Raw genomic sequence first — 18,422 nt, 5'->3', positions numbered from 1 at the left:
GCATTACAACTTGTTGACAGCAGGAAGGGGAAGGAAGGTCCGCTTGCAGTAATGCTTGAAGTAGTTACCGAGTGGAACGAAAATGCAGATGTCTAACTATGGGTTTTCCCGTGTTTATGGTATTGTTTTTTCAGATGTTTTATGACACTAGTGCTTGATAATTTTGAACAAGCAAGTTTTGAAATCTAAATATAATTTTTACGATGTTACTTGCCAGATGTTTTAATGTATTGACAAAAAAAGGAAAAGGTCTCGCATTCTCGAACACTTATCATTATTTTAATGTAACAGTTCATAAGAAGCTGGCTATTGTGACAATAATAACTTGATTTGAACTGTGTTTTACAATTAAAAAGACATAACATTCTTTGCTTTATGTTTGTTTTTCATTTTACTTTAACTATTTAGTCCTGCAAGAAATATTAAACTTTAAATTTACAATTATTAAGTACTAAAATTTAAGTAATAAAATATTATTTTTATAGGATTCTGTAGTATATGAAGATTGGAGGCATTCAAAATTTCCAAATTTATTAGAAGTTCTTGAAGAGTTTCCATCTGTACAGCCGTATGCTCCACTACTTTTATTACACTTAACTCCATTGCAACCAAGATTTTATAGTATTTCTTCATCACCACTAATTCATAGAAATGAAATACATTTAACAGTTGCTGTTGTGCAGTATAAAATACAAGGTAAACATATTTAATTAATAAGTGTTTCATTCATAACTTTGGTATAAGAATGTCCAGTTAGGATCCTTTGTCGTATTGATTTATATTATTTCATTTTAAATAATATTTTATATCAATCAACAATGATTAAATTTACAAAAAATATTTATTTTAATAAGTAAATAATGTTTGCATGTAGAGAATGACTAGTTCAAATTCTGATACATAAAAAATAATTATATATTTAGAGTCATTACTTACAAATTCATATGTAATATTATTGTTTTTTTTATAAAATTTTCTCATTATTTCATAAGTTACAATAATATAAAAACAATTATACTTATTATACATTATTACAACAATTATACTTATTATACTTATTATAATTATACATAAAGTGTTTGTTCGGGATTGAAGCAACTTCCAAGACCGTTAACTATCGGCATTGTTAGTCTCTGTAGCTCTGAAGTTCCTGTAAACGCTTGTCACAAAGATTTTCGTGTACTTGTTATGTTTTGATTTCAAATTGCATACAACGTTTATATGGTCTTCAAGCAGTAACGTCGCTTGGAATTTTCTAAATGTCTTACGCCTTGTTTTTTCTTAGAATTCTCGAAATTCTAGAGTTGTCTTTTTGCGCCTCATGTAAGATTCCAGTGCAGCAACAACGATGCTTTGTTGTCAGCTATCACTAATCATGGTCTGCCTCAGCAAAACGCCATGAAACAATTAAGACTATTGTTTTCGTGCTCGTATTGAACAGGCTTATAGGCTCATTGTAATTTAGTCCGTCAAACAGTTATTCTATTCAGCCAGTGTCTTTTGCCATACACCAATGAAGCCATCCCAAGAATTATACGTTTAATTTAATTGTGCTACAAGATACAAGCAGTCCAGAGTACTGACTGAGGTACGAGAACTATACGACTACAACAAGCATAGTCTCAAGGTATTTCCTTACACTTTAAAGCCACGCGTCCGATACAGGCGTGTGTGCATGCATATTCGTTGAGGCCACGCGTCGGATACAAGCCTGTGTGCATACTATTCGAGATTGCGATTGAATAGTTATTTTATTTATTCTCGCATATCTAAGAACGTGCTCATGATTTTCCGGTGCAGTTAAACGATCTTATTGTTTACCGCCAAGAAGACGTAGATTCTAAAAGAGTATCAGATATACGTAAACTATCAAGTACAAACATTTCCAAAATTTCACTGCAATCCAAAATCCTGCACGTGCGACGACAAGCAATAGGCGTAAGTGCGCACTCGGCATCTTAAGACAATGCTTACATTATTCTTAACTACGCCGCATCTTGTATATCGTGCTAACCAACCCACCACGCCCTAGAGGACCCCTCATATCGCTAAGCCCAGATAAAAGAGAGACGACCAATAGTAGAAGCTCCCCTCTTTCCGACACTTTCCCTATTAATATATTCAAGACTAGACCCGGAAGGAAGTGGAAATGAAGGCGTGCATGATCCATCATGCTGCCCAAAGTCAAACTCTGATTGGATACAAGAAAGAAGAAGAGTCCCTAGTGGAACCGGGTCAGTGTTTAAGAAGGACAATATTTAAGAAGGAGTCACTATTTAAGTCACTATTTAACAAGGACAATACAGTGTGCCACCACTTATTCTCATGGAGGAGGACCAGAGAAAAGTCGATCAGCTGAGTCTTGTAAAATATCTTTCTACGGCTGTGATTCAATATTCAGTTACCTTTACTCTCATCAAGCTCTAATAGCACATGTACTGAGATTCTCGTCATCTCGGCAAAAGGGACAAGAGAAAGTTCAAGTGCAGTTCGTGCATGGAAACTTCTCATCAAGCCTGTGAGGAGAAACTGGAAATATCACACTACAACTTCCAAGTAAGTCCTTACCACTAATGTTGATTCTTCATCACACGATTTACTATAAAAATGGACCGCAAGCTGTTCGACCACAGAAGCTTCCCGCGCATGCTCACTACGCAAGATCAGCAATTCGCGCCATACAGTGCCACACACTTCCTCTAACCTCTATCTTAGGCACATGCTCACTCACACGGTCCATTATTCAGAAGCAACTGCAACACGTGTTAAGATCACGACACGGTGAGGAATCGTAGTGTTCGTTCAGAGCACAACAAACGATCATAACCTCTCAAGTGGTGATATTCAATAGATTATAACCTATCTCTTTTCAGAGTAAATCATTATCTCACGAGTTACGTACAGAGAATAAGGAATTTATCATCCTGTAGTTCTCCAATAAAAGTATATCAGAACGCCACATTATTATTGAGAAACATAAAGGTCGTTTCTAATCTCATCACGATTAATCATCCCTAAATTAGAAATAAATTGAAAATAAATGGAATAAACAGCAATAAGAATTATATGTGTTACTTATTGAATCAGTGCATTAACCCTTCCACTAGCCCACGCATTCTCCCACACAACATCTAGTGGTTTTCTTAGTTAATTGTACACATTTGTTTCGTGAGCCGGATTAGTGGAATTAATTTTTATACACATACATATTCTTTGAGGCTACACGTCCTATACAGGCGTGTGAGCATATTGCTGCTAATCCTTACAACATTAGCAGAGAACACGAGTTTGTCACCATCTAAGAGCAACCACATCATTGAGACAAGACAGAGTTTACACTAATCTATGAGATGTGACTCCTGTATATTATTAATGTAATTGTCGGTAAACCATATCTTAACGAAGTTTATACATACTATACATTTCTACAACCCCTCCACTTGACTCCCACCTAAGCATCTGCTGTTCGAGCACTGGCAGTTCGAGCCAGAAAATAATACTACTGTCGAACTGTGTTATACTTTAATCTTAGATTTTGTGTATATCCAAAAAAATATATTGTGAAGAATTATATTGTCACATTATAAGTTTAACAATGTTAACTCATACGATTACAATTATCTATATAAAAAAAATTATAATCGACACTGAATATTATATAATGAAATAAATTAATTTTTCTTTCAAAAACTGTAAACAAAATACTTACATTAATATATTCATCTGGTCTGGGATCAGATTGAAAAACTTCCGGATGATGGTGGGTGGAGGTGCTGCTGGCAAGTGGAGAAGGCAATGCAAGTATTCAATTCGACACACTGTCTATTTTCGTCTTTCCTTTATTAAATAGAATATATAATAATAGTCAATGATTATTGGAGTGTATGAATGGAGAGTATGAGAGACTTCTGTATGAAGTTTCTTCAATTATTTTACGTTCTGATGAAAGTATGTGTACTCTCAGTAGTGTGAATCGTGATTCCTTCTTTCCGTGAGAAGTATCGCTGTTGTAGCCAATGCTTGCTAAAGGAAAGCATGATTCGCTGCTGCTTTAGCCGTTGGTGTGCGTGAGAGCCGCTGCTGTTGTAGCCTATGCTTACTAATAAAAAGCTTGAGTCGCTGCTGCTTTAGCCGTAGGTGTGATCCGTTGATGTATGTGTAGTTATAGTTTCATTAATTTCACTGTTAGCTTATGTTTGTACTAGCGCTTCTTGGATATAAGTTCAAGTTTTAGTTTAACGGATTCTGATAGTGTGGCGTCACTATTGGTTTGTTAGATCGCTTATTAATTGACAATTACGTACTTGTATAGCTAGAGTAAGTGATGACTGTAATATGAATGCTTGAAGATTGAATAGTGAGCCCGTCATGGTGACTGCGTAATTATTACTAGCACAGTGGAGCTGCGCGTCAAACGCTGCTCTTAAATATTCTCGTAAGAGCTTGCGACGCCTGTAGCATACCGGTGTCTGTTACTATGCCGATCTTTGTCGTGACCTCAGTAGAATATAACCTTGGAAGGTTCATCGGCATTGCTATTCGGAATTGTAATCGTATATTCGAGTTCTCAGCGTACGAAATTTCCCAAATTCGCTAAATTGTATTTATAAACGTAAATGTCCGGGAGCTTATACCTCTCCCACTTTTGTATTCCGCTTTTAACTGCGTCAATCCCGAACACATCTTTCTAATTAACAATCGATTAAATATGTGATCAAAACTTATAGAAACAACAACATCCGTGCAAATCCTTACAACGTTAGCACAGACCATAAATAATTCTGTACTCCCTTTATGAGTATGTTCGGCTATTCTTGCTAACCTTTACAACGTTCCCCTTCAAGGTACATATAAAATTCATTGCTGATCCCCATAACATTTCGAACAAATTTATTTTCATTCATTTTGTTGATTGGTCGTAACAAATAAATTACATATAACAAAAGTTATGTTAAATAACAGATTTTGTTACTTGTGAGAATATACTTATAAACCACTGCGTCATCAAATAAAAGATTGACATCTAGAAATCAAAATGATCAAATGTCATTGTAAAGCATTAATTCGATTAGAAAAAAAACATAAAGAAATGATAAATACATATTTTTTAATTAAAGAACCAATAAATACAGAAATATAGAATTATCGTCTATTCTTGTAAAAATTTTAATATAATTCTTTTTAACAAAATTATGTTAATAAATTAGTGCAGTCAAAAATAAAAAAATTAATGAGATGTGTGAGGTCGTAAATCTCTGAACATTTCTTTGTGTAGTGTCACGTGGTAGTCACCTAATTGCTGTTCTCCTACGTGAGAGAGTGTGTGATAGCACTGATTTACTTAAGTGTAAATGGCACTTACGGATACGCGGCTATGGCACCTTGATCTGCTGTGCAATGGCAAAGAATAACTTGTGATAGCTCTACCGAGAGAGGTTCCTTCTTCCTTGGTGTGCCCACTGTTAGAGCGTCCGTGTCTTGTATGGCATCCCCTCTAAGAGCGCGCCTCAGTCTTCTCCAGCGTCTTACTAAGACAGATCTTCTTCCTTCCATGGCGTCCCCCCAAAGGGAGCGCCTATGTTTCTGAATGACTAGCTCATAGCTGAATAGCGTGTAGCTGACTAACTCTGATTACCGTCTGTCTTAACGGGTGCTTGCTTTAAAAATCCATGTAACTGGACAGTTAGAACTGACAACAATGGAGGCAATTGTGGTACTACAAGCAGTGAATGCGAATAAGTATCTCATTTTTTCTTTTGGATGTAACAACTTTTTCTCCAGATGTTAAAGGAACAGTAGCGCGGCGCGTGGCGCGCTGCCCCTAAATATTCGCGGTATAGCTTGCGACGCCGGCAACAGCGCCATAGCCTGTTGCTATGCCGATAACCGTTGCGACGTCATAGAGCGAAGCTCTAGAATATTCTCGAAGCTTCATCGACATTGCTATGCGGAAATATTGTAGTAATTAGAGGTTATGGTGTAGGAAAATTCCTAGAATCGCTGAATCGACTTTACAAACAAGCGTTTGTAATTCTCCCAATTTTAAACTTCAATTAAGCTGCCTCAATCCCGAACACGCAATTTCGAACAGTATAACAAAATTAAAATTTAGTATCTTTTTTGAGTATTTACAAAAAATTGTTTCAATTGTGTAAGAATTTTTAAGGGTCTGTAACGAAAGTTTCTTTTTAAGAAACTTTAATCAAGTATTATTGTGCGGAATTCCAATCACCCGAAGGTCGAAAGACCAAGATTATTGGATTAGACTACACCCACCATTTTACTGGTGGCAAAGTGTGAATAAGTGAGAGGGTAATGCTTCAATTCAGTAATCAACGCAATTGGTTTTCTCGATATTTACTAGGTTTTGAATTATAAACACATAAGTATGATTCTACTTTGGTAGTACGAATCGTTCCGATCGTACCGCTCCTTGTTGGTTTTTGCGTAGAATTAACATGCACTGCAAGTCGAGTGGCGGAGGATGTAATCTTCAAGTTCTCTTGTTGTAGTGCGCTTGGTCCAATTGCTACACTAAGAAGCGCAAGGGTGTAAATCCTTGACACTCCCTGTACAGAGCCCCGTATGGTGCTTTGGGTACAAGTCTCCTCTTGATAATAATATATTAAATTAATACCTCACCCGGCCCCTTGCAAGAGGCAGTTGCAGTAGCTTCTTGGAAGAGGCATATGCAGAAGGCGCAGCGCCTCGTCCGAAGAGTGTGAGGCACCTTGCAGTATAGCGTGGTTCCACTAGTTGACTCAAGCAAGAATACCACTGTTTCAATAGAATTCAAACGGCATTGCTATGCGGACACTGGATAATCATTACCGGACGTTCGTAAGCAATGCTTTTAAAATCATCAAGAAATTTCGGAGTCAATATTTACGATCTTGCGAGCTATAAGGATTACAATTTTAGAAAAATTAAATTTCTTGTAAAGTGCTCCAATCCTGAACAATTATATTATCAAATAAATTAAATGCTATAAAATTGTTATATTAAAATATAAACTTATATATATATATATATATATATATATATATATATATTCAATATATATTGTTAACAATATATAGACTAAAGCACATAGAAAATAATTTTACAAAAATACAATTTATTAGAGAAAAATATTTATTGTTATGTTACATGGAATTAAATATATTTTCAAAGAAAAGATGATTATTAAAAATATTTAATTAATACAAAAACATTGATATAAAATATTTACAAATACTAAAAGTAAATAAATTTATTATTTAAATTTTAATATTATTATTAATTAAAAAATTATACTGTTATTTTAGAAACTTGTCTATAATTATAAAGACATTAATTTAATTAAGATGTTAAGGTATGAAATAACGATAATAATGAAAATTGACAAAACCTTATGTAAATAAGTAAGCATAACAATAATTGCCACATTCATAAAAATCAGTATTTACTTTTAAGAAGTATAAATATGAAAAATATAAATATAATACTTTTGCATTCTTAAAGTATTATTGTTTTTAATATGTAAAAAAAAATGTTCATATTTGCAAGTATCTTCAAATTATAATTTGTTTCTTACCATATTTATGTATATAGAAGAAACGAAATTACTGAAATAAATTAAGAAAATTTAAATAAATGATTGAAATTGTAAATTTATAAAAAATCTCATCAAAATAAAAAACATTTTCCCTAAATATTAATTATTGTATTATTATTTTTTTTACTAATAATAAATAATGTTATATATAAAATTATTTTACCTTAAATTTTTAAGACTGTTCGAAAATATTATTTTAAACTATTTTCTAAGCCATTTTAACAAGGTCTAAGAATATTTTTCGTAATTTTCATAATACAACTCATTGTGCCGTAATTTTTTCGTAGTATTAATTTATTAAAGTATCAGAATATCTCGATTTACTAAAATTTTCTTTGAGAACTATTGCATTTTATTAAATCAGAATTTTTAACTGATAATAAACCTGATCAAATAATATTCGAGAAATTTGAAAGTGAATACGAGTAAAGTAAAGGAATACATTTTTTTAGTACAATTAAAAATTTGATTATTAAATAATTAAATAAACTAATCGAATAATTCGACGGAATTGAATTTTGTGTAAAATGTAGCCAAGTGAACTTTGTGGTAAAATTGTGAAACTACCAATAGTTAATTTTATGTACTGAAATGTTATGCAATACTGGCTTGTCATAATTATGTAAGTTCATTATTCGATTTTAAAAGTTTAATTTATGGCTCGAACTACCAATTCAGTAGTTCAGTGGATTAGTCTCTCGGCAGGATAATTTCAAAGGAAATAATAAGTGATAAGACTGAAAAATATCGTGTATTTAGTAAAACAATGTTTATTATTGTAAAAGATTAGAATAATATTGCATTTTGATGTAGAGAGAAATAATTCTATTCAAGTAGTGAGGGTGTATTCTTGTATTCTTGAATTATTGTAGATGCTATGGATTTACTGTGTCTTGAAGTTGAGGTAATACTGATGTTCTAAATATCAGCTGATGCAGTCAGTCAATCATGCTTGTGAGGTAGCATGAGAAGATGGTGTTTGAATCAAGTATGCTTGGTATATGAATAACTATACTTGATATGATGTAAGATGTTTAATGGAATTTATTAAGTAATCAATCGTGTCTTTAATTATGTAAGGGGAGCTGTAGACGAGCTAGTCACACGTGAGAATGATTAATGACAGGATTTCTAACTCTTAAAGGATGTAATAATCTGTATTTATAGTCTATTAGACGATCTGTTGTGTCCTTTGTGACAATGTGCTTTATGGCATAGCGACTCTTGCGTTAGCTGTTGATGGCCTGTACGGTTACGAAGTGCTCGAAGAGCGTAAGTGTGCCCTGTTTCTGCCAGAGGTCTTGAATGGTCCCGAAGTGTTCTTCGAAAGAGTCTACGTTTGTCCTCTCTCTGGCGTGCCTTATTTCTGCTAGAGAGCCTGAATGGTTCCGAAGTGATCTTCAGAAGAGCGTAATCTTGCGCTCTCTCTGCTAGCGAGCCTGAATGGTCCGAAGTGCTCTTCGGGAGAGCGTGTGCGTGCCCTCTCTCTGCTAGCGAGCCTGCGTGCTCCGAAGTGTTCTTCGGGAGAGCATGTGTTGTGTGCGAGGTGTGACTAACTGATTAATTAATATAAAAAGATATACCTTGTAAAATGCAGGCTAGGTGTTTTACTGCTGTGTGAGTGATGTCCCTTTTGATTACTGTTCCATTGGCTTCACTGTGATCACTATTTAAACTGCCGACTTCTTATTCTTATGCACGCGTGTATTCTTAACTATGTTGCCGAATATGTGTGGCCACGTGTCGTCTTCACAGTATACTAAAACACTGAGCGCGAAGTGATATTACAATGAGTGTATGAGCCTTTTGAATACACGCACGAACCGAAGGCTTGATCGTTCCGTGGCGGCTCTGCTGAAAATACCGACCGTTCCATGGCAGTCCTGCTGAGGGCAGATCGAGATCGGTGTGCCATGGCTTCTACTAGTAGATGATTGAATCGGTTCACTATGGTCGGTCACTGCGGTCGGGTCACGGCAAGATGTTGGCCACAAGCGCAGTTGAGCGAGGGTGGTTCGGCAAGAGATGATTCTCAGCGAGAGCTATCTTCAGCAAGAGGTATCTTCAGCAAAAAGTATCTTCAGCAAGAGGTATTTTCAGCAAGAGAGGGAGGCGCGCTGCGTGCGTCCCTTATGTAGCTACGCGGCGGCTCACTTAGCTGGCAACAAGGCATCGTCGTTGTTGCACTAATTCTTACACGAGGCATCGAAGGAAAAATCTAGAACCTTCGAGAATGTTCGATGAGAGAAAAGTAGGAGTAATACCTTTGGGTGATCTTATAGTATATTATATTTCGGTCGTAAACTTGCTCGGTCTTGCCGAGTTTTGTTTGTAAACATTCGCTCGAATGCGCGTCCCGGTCCGCACGTGCGTGCCAGTCTAGGTGCACATGCTGTACGCCGGACAGCGCGTATGATCTTTCTTTTGTTTGAAATTCATGGGAGTGCATCTATCCCGAACATTCATAATGTTGCGTATATTAATGAAAGTTGCTACAAAAAAGTGAAAAAATAATACAAAACTAATGTAATTTTTAGCTTATGTTTAAGAAGACAGTAGTTCAAAATAACTTTTGACTTCAAAATTATTAAATCTATTAGTAACTTCTAAAATATTCATAAATTTTATAATGTATGGAAAATCCATTTAAACGAAATGATTTCATTAAATTTAACATTAAAAAATTTCATCCTTTTCATAAAACAACTATGCACACGAATTCCCATATTAATGAATACATTTATGCTAACATAGAGTATAAATCTATGGCGGCATTGGATGAGAGGATATTTGTAATCCCATACCATATTTGAATTCATACAGAAAATAACTCTAAAAGCCTTTGCAATGACTGAGTTATGATATCTATTGTACTTATCTAAAAATTCTAATTACTATATGGCTAGTAATTGTTTTAAACGTAAGATTAAAATTTACATTTGATTTTGTTACTTTAAAATTTAATCTTAATTCTTAAGATGAGAGAACACAATACTTTGTAATATAATATTATATTTTGTTATCTTATTATCTTGTATTGCATTCTTTTATACTTACGTAAAAATTTTACTTCTTTCATATTATAATCACAATTGCAAATTAAGATATTCCTATTCCATTTGAACAACCTTCAATTCTACTTAAGAACTTTAATAAAGTTTTATACTTTTTTTCTGAAAAGTATGTTTTCACTATACCAATGGGTATATTTATTTGAATAATACATACAATTATTAAACGATAAAAACATCATAATGAATATTATTTTAGGTGATTCAGGACCTCTTCATTACGGCGTCTGTTCAAATTATTTAAAAGAGATAAAACAAGAAGAATTATTATATGTATTTATCCGCAGGTAAAAAATTGTTGCATTGTTTAAAAATAATTAAAATAATATATTGTTGAAAATTACATAATTATGTTATTAATAAAAATCATAAATATTCGTACATAAAAAACAATAAATTATATATATATCAATATAATACTTTTTTAACAATATTAATAATATAATATATAATAGGATAATATTTATAATTGGACAAAATTATTATAATCTCGGACTTATCGTGGTTGTGCAATTAATTACAGCAAATATTTTACATATAAAAATTATATCACATTTAATAATTTGGTTTTTGTGTATTTTTAAATATATAAAGATTATTTCTGAAAACATAAGTTAATTTTCGCCTAATGTAGAATTATATTATATATCATACGATGACTTAATGACATAAAAAATATTTATAATAAAAAATAATTATTTCAGCGCGCCGAATTTTTACATGCCTATTGATCAGAATGTACCAATAATATTAGTTGGTCCTGGAACTGGAATAGCACCATTTCGAGGATTTTGGCATCATCGAAAAGCTGAGATGGATTTAAATAAAGGTATGTAAAATATATATAAAACTAATTATTTTTTATAATTTTTATAATAATATTTAACTAGTTTTTTACTATTCATAAATTCTTTTTGCATATAAAGAATTTTATATCTATCCAATTTTTATATATTACAATGAAGGCTAAAACTAAAAATAGATCTCACTTATGTATAATAATCAACTGCCTTCTTAATTTTCCTTAATTGTCTAAATAATATCTACATTAAATACCCTTTAATTTGTAAATTCACAGGAAATAGAATACTCCAGATAGAAATTTTACGTATCTAAGCTCAAAAATAAATACCTAGAATTGTATATATGCTCGGAATTCAAACATGTATTCGAAGCCATCTGTTCTCGAATAGTTTACCTTTCGTCACGCCGATTTCCCGACTAGCCAAAACTAGAATTCTCAAATGTTCTACAAGGCTGCTAAGCCTTCGCGAGCAATGTCGATGGAATTCTCGAATATTCCAAGGCGTCGCTTTCGAGAAGTTCTCGAATGTCCGCAAGCCTAGATTGACGATCCTTCCTGAAAGCTGCTTAGCCTCGAACGATTACATTTGCTTTCGCCGAATTCTTGACTAGCCGAAAGATTGGATTCTTGATCATCTCCGAAGACTGCTTGGTCTCGAACGATTACGTTGCTTTCGCCAACTTCTCAATTTGCCTAAAAGTCCTTTCGAGCTAAAGCTAATTGCCGCACCGATACTTAAGGAAGCGCGCGACAAGACTCCACGTAGTTAACATGAAGCAGTCATTCAGTACGTAGTGTCGGTAGTCATAAAGTGCACAGTATCAGTTCAAGATCATTCAACGCAGCTATTGCAAGGAACTCTCGTTCATTCTCCACTGCGCACAGACAACAATCCGTCAAGGGCTGACTGCCGTTCTACAAAATAGTCGACTATACAAAATATGCTATCTAACCCTTCTACACTCGAAAGTATATCATCCGTCTATTTTGAGAATAACTAGCACACAGTTATTTCCATACTCCTCTTATGAGTATGGCCGACTCACCTTGCTATCTACCACTACCACCTTCCCATGCTCAACTTATGAGTATGGTCGGCTATTCTTGCTAACCTTTACAACGTTAGCATAGGTCTCAAACCAAGCCATATTCCCCTACAAAGAATATATAAAATTCATTGCTGACCCCCATAACATCATCAACGACATCGCCACCATTACCAGAGAGCAACCACATCATTGTAATAGAATAATTCCCTCTGCCCCACAAGAAGTGAACATAGAACTACCATAATGTTTATAAAAACAAAATACAAGATGTCCTAAACGAAGTTACACACTGTACATATTTACAGCCCTTCCACGTGTGTCCTTTCCTAAGCATTACTACGGCGAGAGACTAATAACTGAACTATTGAATTTGGTAGTTCGAGCCAGAATCTAAACTTTCGAACAATATATAAATATAAAATTTAATTTGCCTTAACTACTTATATTCTACTGGTGAATACTTGATACTTTTACTTTCATAACACCTTAAAGTAAAGTGTTGCTCAAATAATTAGATCAGATGAAGACCGATAGTAATTTTAAACAGTGAAAACTCAGCCCTTAGTAATGTATCTTGTAAATTTTTATTTCGAAAATATAAATATACATAGCTTGAAAATAATGTATTTCAGAACAGCATCAAATCAGAATTTACATTAAGTATTACATATACCTATCTACTGGTTATTTTATAATTGGTAAAATATAAGACTATTTTACATGAACAATGTTCCAATGAGCTAATTAATTAGTATGCAATTAATATAAGTATTAAATAAAGAATAGTCAATAGTGTCTGTGATAAATACCAATTTAAGGAAAGAATTAAATGAGGTAGAAATATCATTGTAACTAGAATCTTTGAAAATGTATAGTGACGTTACTTTAAAATTACAAATTTACAAGATTTATCAAGAATTTTCCATTATCAAGAAATTATCCATAAATAAATATAATAATATAATCTTGTCAAACAAACTAATAAGTTATTAATAATGATAATGATAGTTTAGCATGTAGAAAATTATTAAAACATTATGGTACGCATTATTCTTCAACGAGTGTGTCTAGGATTAGATTAAAACTTCCAGATGTTCGGTGGAAGGATTGCGGGCAAGTGGAAGGGTTACCACATTGCTTCAATAATTAACACATAGCGTATCTTGGCATTTTTCTCTTTATTTATTTACAGACTACACAATAAATATGATTCTAAGATGGTGTTGAGAATCTGTGAGATTCTTTAGTGATTTTCATTCCTTAGTGGTTTTCACGTGGAGATAGCGTACACTGCAAGTCGAGGTTAGAGGTTGTAAATCTCTGAGTCCTCTTGGTGAAGCGCGCTTGGTGGAAATTACTACAATGAAAAGTGCAAGGGCGTACCTGACACTCCTTGTATAGTGTTACGTGAAGTCTGTAATCTCGAGTACAACTCCAATCACAGTAACGTCTTAGTGCTTGAATCCAGACAACAGCTCCGAATACAGCGACGTTTAATACAGAAGTTCGAATAGAGAAGCTTTTAATGTCTTACCTACTTGTGTAACGAGTCCGTAGGAGGTGCGCTTCTTATTTAATATGCACTCTTGAAATACAATCAGCACTCTTGACTCCTTGACTGTGGCGCTCTTAATTTAGTTACAAATTATTTGGCTTCAGTGTTTACGATCTTATTATTGTAGAGTCTCGCTGAATTATATGTGTATATTTAGTAAAACTGATTGACTGGTATAAGATTGAGTTTAGTGGCTGTGTGAGTAATAGCTGATAACTGATTGATTGGGAACTACTGTGAGTAATAATAGATGTGTAAACAATTTGTAAAATTACAGTGAGCGCCGGTTCGTGGCGAACTGCTCTTAAATATTCGCGTGGCAGCTTAAAATGCTGGTAACAATGCATGGGCTTGTTGCTACGGCGAAAGTTTGAATAACGTCAGAAACTAAGCTCGAGAATATTTGAGAAGTCCAGAAGGACTCTGCCTTAGAATGTTCGAAAATTTTAATCGACGTTGATATGCAAAGATTTTAAGGTATATTTTAGGGTATTAGAAAACAAGACGCAGAATATTCGAGAATTCGCAAAATCAATGTTTACAAACATAAGCGTCAGAGAGCTTGTACTTTTCCTCTAGCTTGTATTTTGTAAAAAATTTTTGAAAATTGCTCCAATCTCGAACACTAATTGTTCGGGATTGATGCAGTTCCATGAATTTCAGAAAAAGTAGGTCATACGCGCTGTGCGGCGTGCGGCACACGCACTCGGACGAATGTTTATAAACAAAACTCGTCAAGTCCGAGCAAGTTTTACGATCTGAAATCTAATATACTATCAAATCTTACAAAGAAAGAACGCCTACGAAACTTCTAGAAGTTTCGTTTTCTAACGCCACAAAGAATTTTCTGGAAAACGCTGCATGCATATTTAAGCGCGGCTCGTCATGTGGCGACCCTCATTGTAATATCACTTCGGGCTCAATCAAGTGTAATTTCCGCTCAGTGTTTTTAGTATACTGTGAAGACGACACGTGTACATAAGAATAAGAAACTGGTAGATTAGATAGTGATTACAGTGAAGCCAATGGAATAGTAATCAAATGGGATATTAATTACGCAGCAATCAATACACCTTGTCAGCAGTTTACAAGGTACCTCTTTTATATTAATAAATAAGCTAGTCATACCTCACATAAGAATAAAAGGAGCTATTTCACATTCTCTCGGTCGAATCAGCGCTTCGACCTCACACAGGCCCAAGTAGTCGTCAGCTGGTAAATCACGCTCTCTCGAAACATACCTTCGTCGTTGTGCATTCCCTTAACAGTCGACAGGTGATACAGCACGCTCTCTCGAAGCATCCCTTCGTCGTCATGCATTCCCAAAACAGTCAACCCAGTTGACGCAACAAGACAAGGTCATTCTCAAGGCCAGACTACAGTATATCGACTAATCAACTATTAATACACATCAATAAGTCCTTCAAGAGTTCTAAGGCTTATAATTAATGACACTTTTGTGTGACTAGCTCTTCTATTGCCCCTATAAATAATTAAGGACACAATTGATTACTCAATAAATTCCATTAAACATTTTACGCCATATTAAGTATAGTTATTAATACATCAAGCGTACTTAATTCAAACACCATCTTCTCATGCTACCTCACAAGCATGATTGACTGACTACATCAGCTAATACTTACAACATCAGCATAACCTCAATTACAAGATACACTGTAACATCAATAGAGTCTATCACAATCAAGACTACAAGGATACACCTTCATTACCTCTATAGAATAATCTCTCTATACACAACATTGCAATATTAATTATAATTATTTACAAATAATAAATATTGTTTTACTAAATACATGATATTTTTCAGCCTTGTCAATTATTATTTCCTTTTAAAGTTATCCTACCGAGAGACTAATCCACTAAACTATTGAATTGGTAGTGGGAGCCATAAACTAAACCTTTAAAATCGAACACCAATATATTTTGAAAAGGAGGAAACTGAATGTAAAATTGAATTCAAAATGAGTACTATATAAAGTAAAACCAAGAATATATAATCTTGTCATACATATGATAAATAACTAACAAAAACTAAAAAATGAATGGATATAAATATATAAAAATATCGATATTTGGATTTTCTGAGAAGCTTTATAATTAATTATTGTACAATTGTAATAATATTTAACATATAAAATTTAATTTAATATAAAATATAAAAAATCATTCATATATTTTTATCGATTTAAGGTTATTAATTTTATTCCAATATTTATTAGATGACTATGATACATATTCTTTTAAAGTGCAATTGAATTGAATAATAAATACACTATCAAAATAAATTTATAATATACTAATTTTACATTTAAAATAAAGTTGTGTTGTAAAATAAAGATTTCTATAATTCAATTTAATCATGAATATTTAATTACTCTTATTGCATTAATTGTTCCAGAAATTAAATTTGGTAAGATATGGTTATTTTTTGGATGCAGATTAAAGGAATTAGATCTTTATAGAGATGAAAAAGATAAAATGATTAAAGAATATGTATTGAATAAAGAGTTTTTGGCATTATCTCGGGAGCCAGGAATAAAAAGAGTAAGTAATAATTTTAGAGTATATTATTTAATAATTTATTCATTATAAAATATATAGTATTTGGATTTTATGTATAATAATTTATAGCATAATATCACCGTAAATTTTACCTAAACAGTGTGTTATATAACTAATGTTATTATATTACTTGTCAATATCAATAATAATAAATACCAGTATAATAATTTAATCCCTATAATCTTTAAATGTTGATATAAATTATTTATAAGTTAATAAGTTTATTACAAACTTTAATTGGTATTCAGTGTAGATAAAATATACTATATAACAGTTGTTACGGATTGAACAGTTGAAAGCGGAAGACAAAAGTGGGAGAGGTATAAGCGCGCGAACGATTGTTTATAAACACTAGCCAACGAACTCGAGTAATATTTCTACACCGAAAACCTGAATATAAGACTAGAATTTCGAAGAATTATAACAATGAAACTCACAAAAACTATGCTTATTGACGTCACGATAAATACCGGCATAGTAACAGACACCGGATCGCCACCGGCGCCCAAAAAATTACTACAAGAATTCTTAAGGACTGCGCGTGCCACGCGCCAGTCAGTCTTTGTCGGCCCTTTGCCAGTCTTTGTCTCAGCTTAGCTTAATAAGATTACGCAGTAACACAGCAGCTCGCTATTCAGCCTTCAAGCTTCTTTCTACAGTCATCACTCACTGTAGATACACACGTACGTAAATGCTCAAACAGCAAGCAATCTAATAATACAATAGTAAAGCCACATTCTCAAAATCCGTTAATCAAACTTAAACGAATAACGTGCTAGTGCTAACTTAATCAAGAGTAAAAGTATCGAATCATACTGCATAAATTAACTGATTACACCGACCCTAAGGTAGCAGTAAACGGTCCCCTTTAGCCAGCTTCGGTGCGACAGCAGCAGCTCTTTTGCGCCGACACTAAGGCAGGCGCAACCCAATCTCACTAAAGCAGCAGCGGTATGACAGCGGCGGCTCTCACGCATACTACTACAGCGGCACTTCTCGGAAGGGAAGGAGTCACTCCCCATATCACGGAGAGCATACACACTCTCTTCAGCACGTAAAATTATTGAAGAAACTTCCCCAATTTATTCGCTCACACCTTCATTCATTCATTTTATGATCATTATCTATTTATTATATTATTATATTTAATAAAGGAAAGACAAGAAACACTGCATGTAGTATTGAATAATTGCATTGCCCCTTCCACTTGTCAGCAACACCTCCACCCAACATCTAAGGAGGTTTTTAGTCTGATCCCAGACAACAGTTGTAAATTATAAACATAAATGAAATTTTTCATGGATTTTCAGATTTTGAACACCTTAAAATTATTTCTTTTTTTTGCATGGGAAATTACAATTTGGTTATATTTCTTATAAAAATATTTTTAATCGTTTTTTATTTAATTTCAAGTATAGGTTAATGTTCGGAAAATAATCCCACAATTTGACTAGTCAGCCAAACGTGCAATAATTAACTTAGAACAATAAAACCCACTAGATGTTATGTGGGGTTGCCGGGCAAGTAAAGGGTGAATGCACTGACTAATAATTAACACATGTCTTTATTATTTCTATTTATTTTAATTGATTTACAAAAGGGTGAATTACAGACGAACTTTATATTTCTTGATAATCTTGTGGTGTTGAAATATATTTACTATGAATGAAGCAGGTTATAATCTATTGAATATTATCACTAAGAGGTTATGGTGATTGTAATGCTCTGATCGAACACTGGAATGCTATTGTGTTTATCT

At 33.5% G+C, this 18,422-nt stretch overlaps 1 protein-coding gene across 1 annotated transcript in view; it reads left to right on the top strand.

Moving 5' to 3' along the window:
• Positions 1–18,422, top strand: part of Nos (Nitric oxide synthase) — a 118,962-nt gene that overhangs the window by 84,533 nt on the left and 16,007 nt on the right. Inside the window, exons 20-23 of the mRNA XM_011497741.1 lie at positions 486–696; positions 10,868–10,955; positions 11,373–11,497; positions 16,500–16,645. Of these exons, the coding sequence (XP_011496043.1) occupies positions 486–696; positions 10,868–10,955; positions 11,373–11,497; positions 16,500–16,645 (570 nt within the window). The remainder of the gene's footprint in view (positions 1–485; positions 697–10,867; positions 10,956–11,372; positions 11,498–16,499; positions 16,646–18,422) is intronic.

Source organism: Ceratosolen solmsi, unplaced genomic scaffold, assembly GCF_000503995.2.
Source record: "Ceratosolen solmsi marchali unplaced genomic scaffold, CerSol_1.0 scaffold47, whole genome shotgun sequence".
NCBI lineage: Eukaryota > Metazoa > Arthropoda > Insecta > Hymenoptera > Agaonidae > Ceratosolen > Ceratosolen solmsi.
Note: the sequence above shows the minus strand (reverse complement) of the source record. Positions and strands in the feature narration are given on the sequence as shown.